We start from the raw sequence: 19482 nt of genomic DNA, 5'->3' as shown, positions 1-19482 counted from the left end.
AATAAATAAATGAGCTGCACGATTATGACAAATCATAATTGCCGATTATTCCCTTGAAATTGTAATTGCACTTATTAATTACGATTATCACAATTTTCATTGAATATATATAGGCATATTATAATACATGTTTACACAAATATTGTTAACACACACAAGTACTGTCCCCCTTTACTTAACACACATAAATTTTAAGAATGACTCATGACTAGAAATACATTAGGACTACTAAAGCAATTAAATGGCAGTCCCGAACTAGTTTGTTAATACAATGTTGATATGAGCCACCACAGTCATTTAAAAATATAAAAAATAACAAAAAGTGAAAATAAAGTGGCATTTTGGGGTTATGGAAACGACACTAACCATGGTAAATACACAATACTAACCCGAACTGTTAATGAAATGGCTCCTGGTGAATAGAATGAAAATCATACCTGCATGCAAATCCTTCTCAGCTAACACGTGATTTATTGGCATTTTACTTTTATTTCGTGACTTACTAATTTACATTGTAACGGCGTTGCATGCTCGTAGTTTCTTTTGCACTTTATGCAGTGAAGCCATACACAGCGTGCGCCGCCGAATTTGCGCTTGCAATTGAAGAGTGCCCGCTACGAGCACAGTATAACGGCTCACAGGACAGTAAAGTCCGTTTTTCTGAGGTGAAAGACTTTTATTTCAGCGTACACTTACATCACTGCCTGGTATGTCATATTGTGCTGGGTTTTCTGAAGTAGTCGTGATTCGCCTCTCATAACATAATTATGCTCTAAACACACACGCAGAGTGGATTTTCTTTTGTAATCGTGGCTTTGAACGATAACGTAATCGTGGCATCCGTAATCGTAATTAGAAAATCGATTAATTGTGCAGCCCTAATTATATATATTTTTTATATTTTTTATATACATGCATACATACACACTCACCTAAAGGATTATTAGGAACACCATACTAATACTGTGTTTGACCCCCTTTCGCCTTCAGAACTGCCTTAATTCTACGTGGCATTGATTCGACAAGGTGCTGAAAGCATTCTTTCGAAATGTTTGCCCATATTGATAGGATAGCATCTTGCAGTTGATGGAGATTTGTGGGATGCACATCCAGGGCACGAAGCTCCCGTTCCACCACATCCCAAAGATGCTCTATTGGGTTGAGATCTGGTGACTGTGGGGGCCATTTTAGTACAGTGAACTCATTGTCATTTTCAAGAAACCAATTTGAAATGATTCGAGCTTTGTGACATGGTGCATTATCCTGCTGGAAATAGCCATCAGAGGATGGGTACATGGCGGCCATAAAGGGATGGACATGGTCAGAAACAATGCTCAGGTAGGCCGTGGCATTTAAACGATGCCCAATTGGCACTAAGGGGCCTAAAGTGTGGCAAGAAAACATCTCCACACCATTACACCATCACCACCAGCCTGCACAGTGGTAACAAGGCATGATGGATCCATGTTCTCATTCGGTTTACGCCAAATTCTGACTCTACCATCTGAATGTCTCAACAGAAATCGAGACTCAGACCAGGCAACATTTTGAGTCTTCAAATGTCCAATTTTGGTGAGCTCTGGCAAATTGTAGCCTCTTTTTCCTATTTGTAGTGGAGATGAGTGGTACCCGGTGGGGTCTTCTGCTGTTGTAGACCATCCGCCTCAAGGTTGTGCGTGTTGTGGCTTCACAAATGCTTTACTGCATACCTCGGTTGTAACGAGTGATTATTTCAGTCAAAGTTGCTCTTCTATTAGCTTTAATCAGTCGGCCCATTCTCCTCTGACCTCTAGCATCAACATGGCATTTTCGCCCACAGGACTGCCGCATACTGGATATTTTTCCCTTTTCACACCATTCTTTGTAAACCCTAGAAATGGTTGTGCGTGAAAATCCCAGTAACTGAGCAGATTGTGAAATAATGACCCGTCTGGCACCAACAACCATGCCACGCTCAAAATTGCTTAAACCACCTTTCTTTCCCATTCTGACATTCAGTTTGGAGTTCAGGAGATTGTCTTGACCAGGACCACACCCCTAAATGCATTGAAGCAACTGCCATGTGATTGGTTGATTAGATAATTGCATTAATGAGAAATTGAACAGGTGTTCCTAATAATCCTTTAGGTGACTATGTAATATATATGTATATATATATATATTTTTTTTTTTAATAAACTTAAAATTCTGTAATTTTTAAATTCACTTTTTTAAACTTTTTGCAGTAGAGCAATAATCTGCCAAGTGCTTTCTTTGAGACCAAAATTCAGTCTGTGCTCTAAAGCATTCGAGATTCACGACAGTTTGTGCTCTAAAGCATTCGAGATTCACGACAGTTTAAGTTGGACAATTCATTTTCAGGTCTATGCTCAAAGTGCCAATAAATACAGCGTAAATATATTGTTTAGGGGTTTTTAAATGGTACTAAATTTTTAAAACAAATATAATGAAATTAAAATATAGTACATTCCTTTCATCGAAATAGTAAAAAAAAAAAAAAGGGCCGACACTGACGAGCACAAAAAGGCTTAAATCACGGCGTTTGCAGCCACTCCGGGTCACGTTGTTCTTGACCTAGACCTACCTGTCTAATTTGACAAGTTTCTACCGGATGATTCGGACCAAATTATTGTAGAAATTGTCACGACCATTAACAGCAGCGTTTCCCCCTCTCAGAAGTTGATGAGCCTGTGTAAATGTGTCACGCACTCTGTCGCGGGTGTGATGGAAGTGCGCCGCACTCCTCAGGCTCCGGCACAGATGCTGAACCGAAGAGCACAGGTCCTGCTTCTGCCGCTCCAGATCCTGCAGCCACGGCTGGGCCCCGGGGACCGCCTCCGCTGACGTGTGCAGGACGTGCTCCGCGCGCCGCACCAGCGCCTGGTAACAGGACAGAGGTCTGTTAGACACCGCAGGCACGATTGGGTCGCTTCAGTCTCAGGGGGACATGTGGAAAAGCGCATCCACAAAAACACACCGGCACTAACAGCAGAACTCCTCTGACCGCTGGGAACAGTTTCACACTCACAGCTTGTGTCTCTGGACGGTGACGTGCGAGTGAGGACGCGACGGGTGTGAGCGTGATGAGGACGCGACGGGTGTGAGCGTGATGAGGACGCGACGGGTGTGAGCGTGATGAGGACGCGACGGGTGTGAGCGTGATGAGGACGCGACGGGTGTGAGCGTGATGAGGACGCGACGGGTGTGAGCGTGATGAGGACGCGACGGGTGTGAGCGTGATGAGGACGCGACGGGTGTGAGCGTGATGAGGACGCGACGGGTGTGAGCGTGATGAGGACGCGACGGGTGTGAGCGTGATGAGGACGCGACGGGTGTGAGCGTGATGAGGACGCGACGGGTGTGAGCGTGATGAGGACGCGACGGGTGTGAGCGTGATGAGGACGCGACGGGTGTGAGCGTGATGAGGACGCGACGGGTGTGAGCGTGATGAGGACGCGACGGGTGTGAGCGTGATGAGGACGCGACGGGTGTGAGCGTGATGAGGACGCGACGGGTGTGAGCGTGATGAGGACGCCGACGGGTGTGAGCGTGATGAGGACGGCGACGGGTGTGAGCGTGATGAGGACGGCGACGGGTGTGAGCGTGATGAGGACGGCGACGGGTGTGAGCGTGATGAGGACGGCGACGGGTGTGAGCGTGATGAGGACGGCGACGGGTGTGAGCGTGATGAGGACGGCGACGGGTGTGAGCGTGATGAGGACGCGACGGGTGTGAGCGTGATGAGGACGCGACGGGTGTGAGCGTGATGAGGACGCGACGGGTGTGAGCGTGATGAGGACGCGACGGGTGTGAGCGTGATGAGGACGCGACGGGTGTGAGCGTGATGAGGACGCGACGGGTGTGAGCGTGATGAGGACGCGACGGGTGTGAGCGTGATGAGGACGCGACGGGTGTGAGCGTGATGAGGACGCGACGGGTGTGAGCGTGATGAGGACGCGACGGGTGTGAGCGTGATGAGGACGCGACGGGTGTGAGCGTGATGAGGACGCGACGGGTGTGAGCGTGATGAGGACGCGACGGGTGTGAGCGTGATGAGGACGCGACGGGTGTGAGCGTGATGAGGACGCGACGGGTGTGAGCGTGGTGAGGACGCGACGGGTGTGAGCGTGGTGAGGACGCGACGGGTGTGAGCGTGGTGAGGACGCGACGGGTGTGAGCGTGGTGAGGACGCGACGGGTGTGAGCGTGGTGAGGACGCGACGGGTGTGAGCGTGGTGAGGACGCGACGGGTGTGAGCGTGGTGAGGACGCGACGGGTGTGAGCGTGGTGAGGACGCGACGGGTGTGAGCGTGGTGAGGACGCGACGGGTGTGAGCGTGGTGAGGACGCGACGGGTGTGAGCGTGGTGAGGACGCGACGGGTGTGAGCGTGGTGAGGACGCGACGGGTGTGAGCGTGGTGAGGACGCGACGGGTGTGAGCGTGGTGAGGACGCGACGGGTGTGAGCGTGGTGAGGACGCGACGGGTGTGAGCGTGGTGAGGACGCGACGGGTGTGAGCGTGGTGAGGACGCGACGGGTGTGAGCGTGATGAGGACGCGACGGGTGTGAGCGTGGTGAGGACGCGACGGGTGTGAGCGTGGTGAGGACGCGACGGGTGTGAGCGTGGTGAGGACGCGACGGGTGTGAGCGTGGTGAGGACGCGACGGGTGTGAGCGTGGTGAGGACGCGACGGGTGTGAGCGTGATGAGGACGCGACGGGTGTGAGCGTGATGAGGACGCGACGGGTGTGAGCGTGATGAGGACGCGACGGGTGTGAGCGTGATGAGGACGCGACGGGTGTGAGCGTGATGAGGACGCGACGGGTGTGAGCGTGATGAGGACGCGACGGGTGTGAGCGTGATGAGGACGCGACGGGTGTGAGCGTGATGAGGACGCGACGGGTGTGAGCGTGATGAGGACGCGACGGGTGTGAGCGTGATGAGGACGCGACGGGTGTGAGCGTGATGAGGACGCGACGGGTGTGAGCGTGATGAGGACGCGACGGGTGTGAGCGTGATGAGGACGCGACGGGTGTGAGCGTGATGAGGACGCGACGGGTGTGAGCGTGGTGAGGACGCGACGGGTGTGAGCGTGGTGAGGACGCGACGGGTGTGAGCGTGGTGAGGACGCGACGGGTGTGAGCGTGGTGAGGACGCGACGGGTGTGAGCGTGGTGAGGACGCGACGGGTGTGAGCGTGGTGAGGACGCGACGGGTGTGAGCGTGGTGAGGACGCGACGGGTGTGAGCGTGGTGAGGACGCGACGGGTGTGAGCGTGGTGAGGACGCGACGGGTGTGAGCGTGGTGAGGACGCGACGGGTGTGAGCGTGGTGAGGACGCGACGGGTGTGAGCGTGGTGAGGACGCGACGGGTGTGAGCGTGGTGAGGACGCGACGGGTGTGAGCGTGGTGAGGACGCGACGGGTGTGAGCGTGGTGAGGACGCGACGGGTGTGAGCGTGGTGAGGACGCGACGGGTGTGAGCGTGGTGAGGACGCGACGGGTGTGAGCGTGGTGAGGACGCGACGGGTGTGAGCGTGGTGAGGACGCGACGGGTGTGAGCGTGGTGAGGACGCGACGGGTGTGAGCGTGGTGAGGACGCGACGGGTGTGAGCGTGGTGAGGACGCGACGGGTGTGAGCGTGGTGAGGACGCGACGGGTGTGAGCGTGGTGAGGACGCGACGGGTGTGAGCGTGATGAGGACGCGACGGGTGTGAGCGTGATGAGGACGCGACGGGTGTGAGCGTGATGAGGACGCGACGGGTGTGAGCGTGATGAGGACGCGACGGGTGTGAGCGTGATGAGGACGCGACGGGTGTGAGCGTGATGAGGACGCGACGGGTGTGAGCGTGATGAGGACGCGACGGGTGTGAGCGTGATGAGGACGCGACGGGTGTGAGCGTGATGAGGACGCGACGGGTGTGAGCGTGATGAGGACGCGACGGGTGTGAGCGTGATGAGGACGCGACGGGTGTGAGCGTGATGAGGACGCGACGGGTGTGAGCGTGATGAGGACGCGACGGGTGTGAGCGTGATGAGGACGCGACGGGTGTGAGCGTGATGAGGACGCGACGGGTGTGAGCGTGATGAGGACGCGACGGGTGTGAGCGTGATGAGGACGCGACGGGTGTGAGCGTGATGAGGACGCGACGGGTGTGAGCGTGATGAGGACGCGACGGGTGTGAGCGTGATGAGGACGCGACGGGTGTGAGCGTGATGAGGACGCGACGGGTGTGAGCGTGATGACGTGTGTGTGCGTGTATGTATGTGAGCGAGCGCGCGATGACGTGTGAGCACGCGCGATGACGTGGGTGATTATGGCGTTCCGATCGGCTCTTTATTATAACTTTGCAACATGCACTCGCCTCAATGAACGTGACGTCTGCCGAAAGTCTCGTCTGCATCTGCCGCATCACTCGTTCGTGTGCCGAACTGCAGAACGTCTGCAGCAAGGGGGTTTCCAGCACATTTCACAAACTTATTGCTAATAAAGTACAACAAGAATGAAAATAATAAAGAATGAATAAGTGATTTTTACCTTGCTTTTGTATAGCTTTTTATTCCAAATAGTAAATATGAATTTACACAAATGATCATGTTAAAATTTTTGTTTGCCATTGTTTCTTGTCAACCTATCCACAGATACTTAAGCCATAAAAAGTTGTTCTAGTATGTACGTAGCCTATATTCAGCACTAGGAGTCTCTTGACCAACACAAAATAACGTTGTAAACATTTGGGCTTATTGAACAATATAAATAAATAAACAAATAAATATCTGTAATTTGTAATGTTTAATTTTAGAGTTGTAATATTTAGTTTTAGAGTTTTGCCGAAGTTTGATTGACAGTCGATCTGACAGTTAACAGAATTATATAAAACAGTTACACCTCAAAAGAGAAAGGAGAGCACAGTTTATTATTGAATAAAATGAGGTGTATATTTTGATGTTGATACTTCCTCAATATAGATATTTTATTATTTCCCATTTGTGAATTGAACTGTTCTCAAATCTTTTAATTCTGCCTTTACACTATATTTTCCTGCACTAAATAAAATGCTACTATCTCGCTGATTCTACACCCTTCACTAAGCCGTTGGACAGGCTATTAGTAGGCATAGTCAAACTGTCTCAGACTAACTTAGCCTACTTTTTTTCTCATCGCTGCAAATTTTATTTAGTTTCCCCAATTAATTCAGATCTGCATCATTTGGCATAATGCTTTTACGATGGCAGATTGTAGTTGTATTATTTTTCGGATATCAGACATGATGTTTTAATAATTTTAGTAATCATAGTTTTATAAATAGGCCTATATTTAAATATGTTATTTTTCCAATTCTATTTTTATTCCAAATAGTAAGTATGAATTTACACAAATTATTTTTGTTAAAAAAAAAATTAACAGACAGTTTTCAGAATATAGTTTTTCTGGTTTACCAAAGTGCTGTAGCCTAGCCCTTTTACAATTATAAAAAATTTAAAATCACAATAGTCAATAACCCCAACAAGCAGCTATAAAAATGCAATAGAATTATGAAGAAACCAAATTGATATAGGCTATCTTTGAGGGGGCATTTGGCCCTCAAAACGTGGGTTAAACAAGAACACACACACACACCCTATATAAAAACCACAGACGCAAGTATCACGTTCATTGAGACGAGTGCAAGTTGCAAAGTCATATTAGATCATGATCAAAGTCATGATCAGAACACCGCTGACACACTGCACTGAGCCGTGTTGTACGGTGAATAGCGTTAAATACATGTTAGCGATAAAAAAACAATAAATAACTTAATGACACGTGAATGACGGGTGACGTCTGACTCGACACTTCACTGCCACGTGTGATTTGCGTGTCGTCTGCTTCACGTCAGCGTTTTAAATTGAATAGAAATAGCAGAATAAAAAAAATAAGACATTGAGTGAGACGTTCATTGAGATGAGTGCATGTTGCAAAGTCATATTAAAGAGCCGATCGGAACGCCATACGTTATGTGCGCGCGCGTGGTGACGTCTGTGAGAGAGAGATGAGGACGTGATGTACCATGGCATGAGTGTAGACGGACGCCTCAAACTGCCGCAGGAGTTCCTCAGCTCTGTGTGTGTCTTCAGCCACTTCAGTCCTGTACGCCTGCAGCTTCTGCCTGTGCAGCGCCACCATCTGCTCCTGGATCTGACACACACACACACGCACTCAGAGCTGTTAAACTCATCCGCCCTCAGATTAACACTGTGATGTGTTTGTTCCTGACCTGTCGAGCCTCTCTCTGCAGACGCAGCATCTGTAGCTGGACCTGAGCTTTGGAGAACACCTGAGTCCACAGCAGCTCCACCTTCTGCACCGCTGACCTGATCCTGACACAAACAAAACACACACACCTGAGTCCACAGCAGCTCCACCTTCTGCACTGCTGACCTGATCCTGACACTACAGCAGCTCCACCTTCTGCACTGCTGATCTGATCCTGACACACACTTCCCTTTTCCACCAAGGCAGTGCTGGTGCTGGTTCGGAGCCAGAGCCTAGTTTCAAATCGGTTCTTTGCTTTTCCACACAAATAAACCTGGGTCTGGGCCAAGAAAACAGGTTCCAGCTCAGCACCAACTTTGCGCTGGTTTAGAGATAAGAACCGGTGAAGTAAGGTGGTGGGGGCGGGGCTATCGTAATGTTCGAAAACAAAAACTTTGGGATGCCATTTTTAAAACACTGGTCAGCTTTTAACATTAATAAAGCAGAAGATTTTACATTAATCCAGCAGATGATTTTAAAGTTAGTCTTTCTACATGCGTTTAGTTAGTGATTGGGCTATAATTATACCACGTCAGCTATGTAATTGCGGACAACCGGGACAATTTCATAGTGGTTAGTGTAAACCGGGACATTTTAGCATCCTGACACGACAGTTTTTTCTCTGGACTATGAACTCAAAATCGGGTGTGTCCCGGTCAAACCAGGCATCTGGTCACCCCATGTTAAACACACAACATTCATTTCATAACTTATAATTCCCTTTATGAGCAAGAGTATATGTAGTTCTCCATTGCTGTAATGACACGTTCATTCTAATGACGCGTTGCTAGGACAACGGAGGTAACGTTAATTGTTAGCCCTACTCTGGCTCTACAGTCTGTGGAAAATCGAGCTGGTTCTTCGATAATTGATAAATAGAACCAGCACCGAACTGGCATAAGCACCAGCCCAGAACCAGCACCTGGTTACTATTGGTGGAAAAGAGATAATACACAAACCTGAGTCCACAGCAGCTGCACTTTCTGCACCGCTGACCTGATCCCGACACACACACACCTGAGTCCACAGCAGCTCCACCTTTTGCACCGCTGACCTGATCCCGACACACACACACGTCCACAGCAGCTCCACCTTCTGCACCGCTGACCTGATCCTGACACACACACACACCTCAGTCCACAGCATCTCCACCTTCTGCACAGCTGACCTAATCCTGACACACACCTGAGTCCACAGCAGCTCCACCTTTTGCACCGTTGACCTGATCCTGACACACACCTGAGTGCACAGCAGCTCCACATTCTGCACCACTGACCTGATCCTGACACCTTCTGCACCGCTGACCTGATCCTGACACACACACACCTGAGTCCACAGCAGCTCCACCTTTTGCACCGCTGACCTGATCCTGACACACACACACCTGAGTCCACAGCAGCTCCACCTTCTGCACCACTGACCTGATCCTGACACACACCTGAGTCCACAGCAGCTCCATCTTCTGCACCGCTGAGCTGATCCTGACACTACAGCAGCTCCACCTTCTGCACTGCTGACCTGATCCTGACACACACCTGAGTGCACAGCAGCTCCACCTTCTGCACCACTGACCTGATCCTGACACCTTCTGCACCGCAGACCTGATCCTGACACACACCTGAGTCCACAGCAGCTCCACCTTTTGCACCGCTGACCTAATCCTGACACACACCTGAGTCCACAGCAGCTCCACCTTTTGCACCGCTGACCTAATCCTGACACACACACACCTGAGTCCACAGCAGCTCCACCTTTTGCACCGCTGACCTGATCCTGACACACACCTGAGTCCACAGCAGCTCCACTGACCTGATCCTGACACACATACACCTCAGTCCACAGCATCTCCACCTTCTGCACAGCTGACCTAATCCTGACACACACCTGAGTTCACAGCAGCTCCACCTTCTGCACCACTGACCTGATCCTGACACCTTCTGCACCGCTGACCTGATCCTGACACACACACACCTGAGTCCACAGCAGCTCCACCTTTTGCACCGCTGACCTGATCCTGACACACACCTGAGTCCACAGCAGCTCCACCTTTTGCACCGCTGACCTAATCCTGACACACACACCTGAGTCCACAGCAGCTCCACCTTCTGCACCGCTGACCTGATCCTGACACACACACACCTGAGTCCACAGCAGCTCCACCTTTTGCACCGCTGACCTGATCCTGACACACACACCTGAGTCCACAGCAGCTCCACCTTTTGCACCGCTGACCTGATCCTGACACACACCTGAGTCCACAGCAGCTCCACCTTCTGCCCCGCTGACCTGATCCTGACACACACCTGAGTCCACAGCAGCTCCACCTTCTGCACCACTGACCTGATCCTGACACACACCTGAGTCCACAGCAGCTCCACCTTCTGCACCACTGACCTGATCCTGACACACACCTGAGTCCACAGCAGCTCCACCTTTTGCACCGCTGACCTAATCCTGACACACACACCTGAGTCCACAGCAGCTCCACCTTCTGCACCGCTGACCTGATCCTGACACACACACCTGAGTCCACAGCAGCTCCACCTTTTGCACCGCTGACCTGATCCTGACACACACACACCTGAGTCCACAGCAGCTCCACCTTTTGCACCGCTGACCTGATCCTGACACACACACCCGAGTCCACAGCAGCTCCACCTTCTGCACCACTGACCTGATCTTGACACACACGCACACCTGAGTCCACAGCAGCTCCACCTTCTGCACCGCAGACCTGATCCTGACACACAAACGTACCGGTTGTAGTTCCGCAGCATCTCTAGGGCGGTGTGGGTGTAGAGGACTGTTCCAGCCATGGCCTGAAAGCAGGGATCGTTCTCCGGGAAACGCAGCTTCTCCAACAAACACTCACAATGCTTCAACAGGTCATCTAAACCAAGATCCCTAAACACACACACACACTAATTAAAATGGAAAATGATCAACTTGAGTTATGATGCAATGCTGGCCCGATTGTGAAAGTGACAACTCCCTCATGTCCCGACTCCTGAACGGAGAGTGTTTCGACGCTTGATTTGTGCAACCCATCATGAGAGAGAGAGCGAGGGAGAGCGCGAGCGAGAGAGAGAGCGAGGGCGCGAGCGAGAGAGAGGGAGAGAGAGGGCGCGAGCGAGAGAGAGGGAGAGAGAGGGCGCGAGCGAGAGAGGGAGAGCGCGAGCGAGAGAGGGAGAGCGCGAGCGAGAGAGGGAGAGCGCGAGCGAGAGCGGGAGAGCGCGAGCGAGAGCAGGAGAGCGCGAGCGAGAGCAGGAGAGAGAGAGCGCGAGCGAGAGCAGGAGAGAGAGAGCGCGAGCGAGAGCAGGAGAGAGAGAGCGCGAGCGAGAGCAGGAGAGAGAGCGAGAGAGAGCGAGCGAGCGAGAGAGAGAGGGAGAGCGCGAGCGAGAGAGAGAGAGAGAGAGAGAGAGCGAAGACGCTGCACAGCTGAACACTCACGCGGTTTGTGAAATTGCGTCTCAGAGAAATTTTTAAAATGATTGATTTGATTTTATAACATGAGTGGATTATTTAGGCTACTCATACAAATGTACATGCTAAGGTGAATCAATGTTTGCGGGGGAATTTCCCTCATTAAGTGGTAGACCTGCGGGAATTATTCAAACACTACTGAAGTAGCTCTATTGAGGCGGACATGCTCACACTCAGACAGCTGTTGTGCGCGCAAGGGACCGTAAATATGGCGTTCCGATCGGTTCTTTATTATAACTTTGCAACATGAACTCGTCTCAATGAACGTCTCACTCAACCTCTTTTTTTTATTCTGCTATTTATTATAACTTTGCAACATGAACTCGTCTCAATGAACGTCTCACTCAACCTCTTTTTTTTATTCTGCTATTTATTTCTATTCAATTTAAGACGCAGACGTCACGCAAATCACGCGTGGCAGTGAAGTGTCAATTCAGACGTCACGCGTCATTCACGTGTGGCAGTGAAGTTATTTGTTTATCGCTAACACGTATTTAACACGCTATTCACAGTACAACACGGCTCAGTCCAGTGTCAGTTCTTTAATATGACTTTGCAACTTGCACTCGTCTCAATGAACGTGACACTTGCGTCTGTGGTTTATAAATAGGATATGTGTGTGTTCTTGTTTAACCCACATTTAGAGGGACAAATGCCCCCACAAAGACAGAATTATGAAAAAACAAAATTGATTGCATTTTTATAGCTTATTGTTGGGGTTGTTGTGTTTTTAATTTTTTAGAATTATAAAAGGCCTAGGTATACAGCACTTTGGTAAAACAGAAAATGGTTTCTGTATATCCTTTAAGAATAGAATTGAAAAATAATATTTTTATATATAGGTCTATATATAAAACTAGGATTACTAAAATTATTATTAAAACATCATGTCTGATATCCAAAAAATAGTACAACTACAATCTGCATCGTAAAAACATCATGCCAAGTGATGCAGATCTTAATTGTGGAAACTAAATAAAATGTGCAGGTATGAGAAAAAAAGTAGGCTAAGTTAGTCTGAGAAAGTTTGACTACGCCTACTAATAGCCTGTCCAACGGCTTAGTGAAGGGTGTAGAATCAGCGAGATAGTAGCATTTTATTTACTGCAGGAAAATATAGTGTAAAGGCAGAATTAAAAGATTTGAGAACAGTTCAATTCACAAATGGGAAATAATAAAATATCTATATTGAGGAAGTATCAACATCAAAAATTAATTTCTGCATTTTTATTCAATAATAAACTGTGCTCTCCTTTCTCTTTTGAGGTGTAACTGTTTTATATAATTCTGTTAACTGTCAGATCGACTGTCAATCAAACTTCTGCGAAACTCTAAAACTAAATATTACAACTCTAAAATTAAACATAACAAATTACAAATATTATTTATGTTAGTTAAATAAGCCCAAATGTTTACAACTACGTTATTTTGTGTTGGTCAAGAGACTGAGTGATGAATATACCTAGCCTACATGCAAGAACAACTTTTTATGATTTCTTCATAAGTATCTGTGGATATGTTGACAAGAAACATTGGCAAACAAAAATTAACATGATCATTTGTGTAAATTCATATTTACTATTTGGAATAAAAAACTATATATAAGCAAGGTAAAGATCACTTAATTGCTAATAAAATACAACTGAAGATCAGTGGGGAAAAATAATAAAGGATGAATAAATGTGTGAAATGTGCTGGAAGCCCCTTGCAACAGACGAGACGTCACGTTCATTGAGACTAGTGCATGTTGCAAAGTCATATTAAAGAACCGATCAGAACCCCATACGTAAATGCGCCATATGTCATCGCGTCATTAGAGCACTGATATCGCCTATCTGCCAGCGCTTCAGTGTCCATGCTTAGTGTAGAGCCGCCATCATTCATCTGTATTTTTACACGGCTCCCTGAAATAATCCTTTCTGACTCCTCAGCTGCGCCACCTAGTGGTCGGTTATTGCATCGTTTAGATAAATGATATAATGGACGGTGGAAAAAACAAAAAAAGCTCTGTGACCCGCAGGATTCCTTGCATAAAGATTTAAACGCAAAAGAAAAGAATAGAAAGTTTGTGATTAACAAATGTTTTGCCGCTTGAGCAACTCAATATATAAATGTATATAGAAGTACTGAATTGAATACATGGTTTATATTAAGTGCATTTAAACGTGAATACGTCTACAAAAGATTGTGTAACTGTCCTGTGTATCAAGATAAAGACGATGCTGACAAAACATAAGTTTTGGATTTGAATAAAAGTAATGAATAAATGTGCCTCTTCATAACACCGCGCAACACTTGTCCATATTACCACTTCATTCAGTGTATGGTCCTACTTTTGATTTACTCATCCAGATCTTTGAATCTCATTCAATTATGCCAAATTCTGACATTGTGTTACGCAGTAAACTGCATGATTGAGTGTTTCATCATAGGACGCTACACATGGTGTAAAACATGAGTCAATGACTGAGCGTTAAAGGACACACACACACACCTCCTCAGCTGCTGGAAACGGGCCTGGTTCAGCGAACAGAAGTCTCTCAGCCGCTGGAGGTCATCAGGAACGGGAAGCTTGGAGAGAGACTGAAGAGTGGAGATGCAGGAGGGCAGTCTGTTCACCACCAGCAGGAACTCTTGTACAAATACATCCATCTCCTGCACACACACACACACAGCAGTATTAACACTCATCTTTCCCCTCGCACTTTGCAACATCTTTTTTAACCCTCTGATGGTCTTCAAAAAAAAGTCACACTCGTGGTCTTCGGGGTCTATTGGACCCCAGACAACATTTAATTTTGTAACCGAACAATATATATATTTTTAACAAATATAATTTCACTTTGTTTATAAATGTTTTTACTTAACATTTGTGTAGTTTTTGGAGGATTTGTGATTTTTTTTTAAATTTCTATAAATAAATATTTATTTAAATAGGATTTTTACAAAAAAACAGCATTTTATGTTAAATAAATATTATAAAACACCCAGATTTCTAATTTTTTTTTAAGTTGGATTCATATCTAAATATTATAAAAATCACAATTATAACAAAAATAAAATACTTTGTCAATTTAGCATTTTTTGTAGTGAAAAAACACTATGCATGGTAAACCGCATGACTTCTGCAGACAGGGTTGGAGCAGGTTTGGCACTTCACTGTTGTTGTTGTTGTGTGTGTGTACATTGTCGATGTGTCAGTCACCAATTTATTTTTGTGGTGGTTCTTCATTTTGTATGATTTTATTTGACAAATTATAAGACTTTTTTATAGCCCTACAAATGTATTCCTGTGTGTGTGTGTGTGTATGTGTGTGCGCACATTTTCAATGCGTCTAAGTGTTACCAATTTATTTTTCTGGTAGTTCTGCATTTTAGATTATTTTACAAATGATAAGAGAACAGTTTTATAGTCTTTGTATTCCTGCATAAATGTATTCCTCTATATGTGTGTGTTTGTGTGCGTGTGTGTGCCTGTGGTGAGCATGATAATTTTGGATGGTGGATGTTTTTTGCATTGTTGGAAGTGTGCCACTTTATTTGTCATTTCTGTCTATGTGTTCTACGTTGTTTCTGATTTTGATGATGTTATTGTCTATTTTGATTGCGGGGTCCAATAGACCCCGAAGACCACGAGTGTAACTATTTTTGTCACGCCAACATAAAAACAAATATCATTCAATTTTTTTTTTGTGTGTAGATCTAGAAAGTGTTGAGAGCCGTAGAAAGTTTCAAACCATTTGGACAGAGAACTTTTTTTATTTTTATTTTTATTTTATTCACCTTTAAATTATTAAATATAAATGTAAGCACATTCCTCACATTCTTTCAACTTTAATGCAAAATAATTCAATTTCACTCATAACCCTTTTAATTCAGTTCAAAATATCTAAAATTAGGTATCTTTGCCACCTCTTGTGGGAACAATTCATAACAAACCATGACTCTTGCCACTAGATGGCCATATACAGTGCCATAGAGAGAAAGAGTTGCGACACTCCCATATACCGCCATAGGAGCTATGGAATGCGGAAGTAACGCGTAAGTAACACGTGTCGTGGAGCAGCCAATAGTTCCAAACACTGATAGTTCCAGCATTGAACCCCATTCATTTTCAGTGTTTCCGAAGTACGTTCGCTGGTAAACTAATGAAATTACTGTATTTTTTTACTTTTACACACATTAGCCGACCTCTCGTGAATCTAGTCAGTAGTTATGTTTTATGTAGCCAGTTTTAGTTAATGTTTATTGGAAGATAATAGGTTAATTGCAGCTATAGCTTATGTGACACTAACGTTAGCTAACTTACGGTAACTTGATGTATATAATATTATTAATAATTTATTTTATTCATATATATATATAATGTTATATATACATACACAACCCTAACCCATTTAAATAAATGAATTGTGTATGTGTATATGCATAATTGTCAAAATGTGTGTTTGTGTAATACATATAGGCCTACATAAATACACATGCATTCATTATACTGTATGTGTATGTAATATATATATATATATATATATATATATAACATGCATATATACACACACACAATTAATATATTATTTGTATAGGTTAGGGTTAGTAATGTGTGATTGAAAAATATATACATGTGTAGCCTACTGTACACAGTACATCGTATACATGTATTTGTGTGCGTTTTCTAATGAATGGTTTAGTCTATGATTAGGGTAAGATGAAGGGGTACATTAGCCATACTGAAATGAATCCCGTTAAAAGTTATTTAGCTACGTATCTAGGAACATCATTAATTCACTCATTAACTATCTCTCCGGTTTCATTTTATGAAGTTAATATTTACCGAACATTCCTGCAAATATAGTCGTTGCTTTCTATGTTATGGGAGCAGTCCATTTCCCTCCTAAATCATTCATTTCTACATGCACAGCGTAAATATTTATATTGGTTGGAATTCTGAACGGACCGCCACTGCAGACCTCTTTGCGTGATCACGAAGGTAGGCTAATGGCTGAATCGGAATTTATAAGCAAGATCACAGAGCAATAGCCTAATACAGCCCAGTTGTGCTAAAATAAATATCATGAGACGTCCATCATCAGATGAGCCGCTAAAGCCAGTGCTACCACCCATGCGAACATGAACACTAAGCTTTTCCCTCCAAAAAAACCCTAAAACTTATCTAAGTAATATACAGTATTTCGTTGTCACCCTGCCTCCCCAAATGCAAAACTGACATTAGCTTAATGCAATAATGCAGTAACAGCTGAAAAAGTACTTGGGTGTGTGTTTTATTTTATATTTACCGTTCAATAATATAATCGCTGCTGTCTGTCCCATAGAAGAACATGACAGCCAGTGTATGTTTTGGAACTATTGGGGCTTACATGAACCACGTGACAGCCATAGCGGCGACATCAAAGCATGTCGCAACTCTTTCACTCTATGGCTCTGGCCATATAGCTCTATAGTCCAGTCAGCTCCAATAATGTGGTGCATTTTACAATACAAATTGTTTCAAAGGAGCTAACAGGAAATAATGCAACAAAGTTTGTTTCAAGAAGAAAATGGCACCACAGTCCAGCTTTAGTAAGTTCAGTGATGTTTCAGTTTTGATTTGGAGAGAAACAAAAAAGAAAAGAAAAGAAAAAAAAGCAGTTTAGTTCATATATATATATATATAGCGCCGCTCTGGAGAAAACAGTGATGTCATTGTCCTATAGAGGCTTTTCCACTGAAATTACCTGGAACAATTTGTCCCATGAACTTTTTCCCCCAGACCTGTGTTGCGGTCTGTTGCTGTTTCCACCAAGGTCTAAAGTATCGTGAAGATTAGGCAAATTAGTCCGGTGACGTAGGACTGTACACTACTTTACAGTTCCCGCTGGATTTATCCTCCGAATTTAAGCTTAATAAAGCCTGAACCTCGTCGGTCCATCTGCCATATTTCAAACTCCACTTAGCATGAACTACTCAATCATCATATCCAGTCCAAATTTTTTGAGATAGGAATTTTGAGTTTTCATGAGCTGTATGCCAAAATCATCAGTATTAAAACAATAAAAGACCTGAAATATTTCAGTTGGTGTGCAATGAATCTAAAATATATGAAAGTTTAATTTTTCATCATTACATTATGGAAAATAATGAACTGTTACAATATGCTAATTTTTTGAGAAGGACCTGTATATACAGGCATATATTTTGGCATACAGCTCATGAAAACCCAAAATTCCTATCTCAAAAAATTTGCATATTTCACCCGACCAATAAAATAAGTGTTTTTTAATACAAAAAAAGTCAACCTTCAAATAATTATGTTCAGTTATGCACTCAATACTTGGTCGGGAATCCTTTTGCAGAAATGACAGCTTCAATGCGGCGTGGCATGGAGGCAATCAGCCTGTGGCACTGCTGAGGTGTTATGGAGGCCCAGGATGCTTCGATAGCGGCCTTAAGCTCATCCAGAGTGTTGGGTCTTGCGTCTCTCAACTTTCTCTTCACAATATCCCACAGATTCTCTATGGGGTTCAGGTCAGGAGAGCTGGCAGGCCAATTGAGCACAGTAATACCATGGTCCGTAAACCATTTACCAGTGGTTTTGGCACTGTAAGCAGGTGCCAGGTCGTGCTGAAAAATGAAATCTTCATCTCCATAAAGCTTTTCAGCAGATGGAAGCATGTAGTACTCCAAAATCTCCTGATAGCTAGCTGCATTGACCCTGCCCTTGATAAAACACAGTGGACCAACACCAGCAGCTGACACAGCACCCCAGACCATCACTGATGGACCCCAGTCTTCCTCCAGACTCAGGCACCTTGATTTCCGAATGACATGCAAAATTTGCTTTCATCCGAAAAAAGTACTTGGGACCACTGAGCAACAGTCCAGTGCTGCTTCTCTGTAGCCCAGGTCAGGCGCTTCTGCCGCTTTTTCTGGTTCAAAAGTGGCTTGACCTGGGGAATGCGGCACCTGTAGCCCATTTCCTGCATACGCCTGTGCACGGTGGCTCTGGATGTTTCTACTCCAGACTCAGTCCACTGCTTCCTCAGGTCCCCCAATGTCTGGAATCGGTCCTTCTCCACAATCTTCCTCAGGGTCCGGTCACCTCTTCTCGTTGTGCAGCGTTTTTTGCCACACTTTTTCCTTCACACAGACTTCCCACTGAGGTGCCTTGATACAGCACTCTGGGAACAGCCTATTTGTTCAGAAATTTCTCTGTGTCTTACCCTCTTGCTTGAGGGTGTCAATGATGGCCTTCTGGACAGCAGTCAGGTCAGCAGTCTTACCCATGATTGTGGTTTTGAGTAATGAAACAGGCTGGGAGTTTTTAAAAGCCTCAGGAATCTTTTGCAGGTGTTTAGAGTTAATTAGTTGTTTCAGATTTAGAGACCCTTTTCATATGCTAATTTTTTGAGATGTATGCCATTTTTTGAGCTGTATGCCAAAATCATCAGTATTAAAACAATAAAAGACCTGAAATATTTCAGTTGGTGTGCAATGAATCTAAAATATATGAAAGTTTAATTTTTTATCATTACATTATGGAAAATAATGAACTTTAACACAATGCTAATTTTTGGAGAAGGATATATATATATAGATATCAAATTTTATTTATTTTTTTATGTAGTTTTTTGGTTCAAGTGCAACTAAAGTCCTGGGGCTTTGGACCCCTTTGATGAAAACAGAAACCCTTTCAATTAACCCTAAACATGTGG

At 45.5% G+C, this 19482-nt stretch overlaps 1 protein-coding gene across 7 annotated transcripts in view; it reads right to left on the bottom strand.

Annotated features, from left to right (window-relative positions):
- LOC143729200 (uncharacterized) overlaps nucleotides 1–19482 on the bottom strand; it is an 87906-nt gene that overhangs the window by 56371 nt on the left and 12053 nt on the right. For 6 of the 7 annotated variants that reach the window (XR_013199955.1, XR_013199954.1, XM_077220320.1 and 3 more), the window contains exons 7-11: nucleotides 14268–14428; nucleotides 11048–11194; nucleotides 8253–8355; nucleotides 8045–8173; nucleotides 2710–2880 (exon numbers count right to left, since the gene is read on the bottom strand). Coding sequence is in view for 5 of the 7 variants with exons in the window: in XM_077220320.1 (XP_077076435.1) it covers nucleotides 2710–2880; nucleotides 8045–8173; nucleotides 8253–8355; nucleotides 11048–11194; nucleotides 14268–14428 (711 nt within the window). In the remaining 2 variants the exon portion in view is untranslated. The remainder of the gene's footprint in view (nucleotides 1–2709; nucleotides 2881–8044; nucleotides 8174–8252; nucleotides 8356–11047; nucleotides 11195–14267; nucleotides 14429–19482) is intronic. The other variant, XM_077220319.1, reaches the window with a different exon arrangement.

Source organism: Siphateles boraxobius, unplaced genomic scaffold (assembly GCF_051911475.1).
Source record: "Siphateles boraxobius isolate OS27281-9 unplaced genomic scaffold, OSU_SipBor_1 8, whole genome shotgun sequence".
Taxonomy (NCBI): domain Eukaryota; kingdom Metazoa; phylum Chordata; class Actinopteri; order Cypriniformes; family Leuciscidae; genus Siphateles; species Siphateles boraxobius.
The sequence above is the reverse complement of the archived record's forward strand: the minus strand, read 5'-3'. Positions and strand labels throughout refer to the sequence as shown.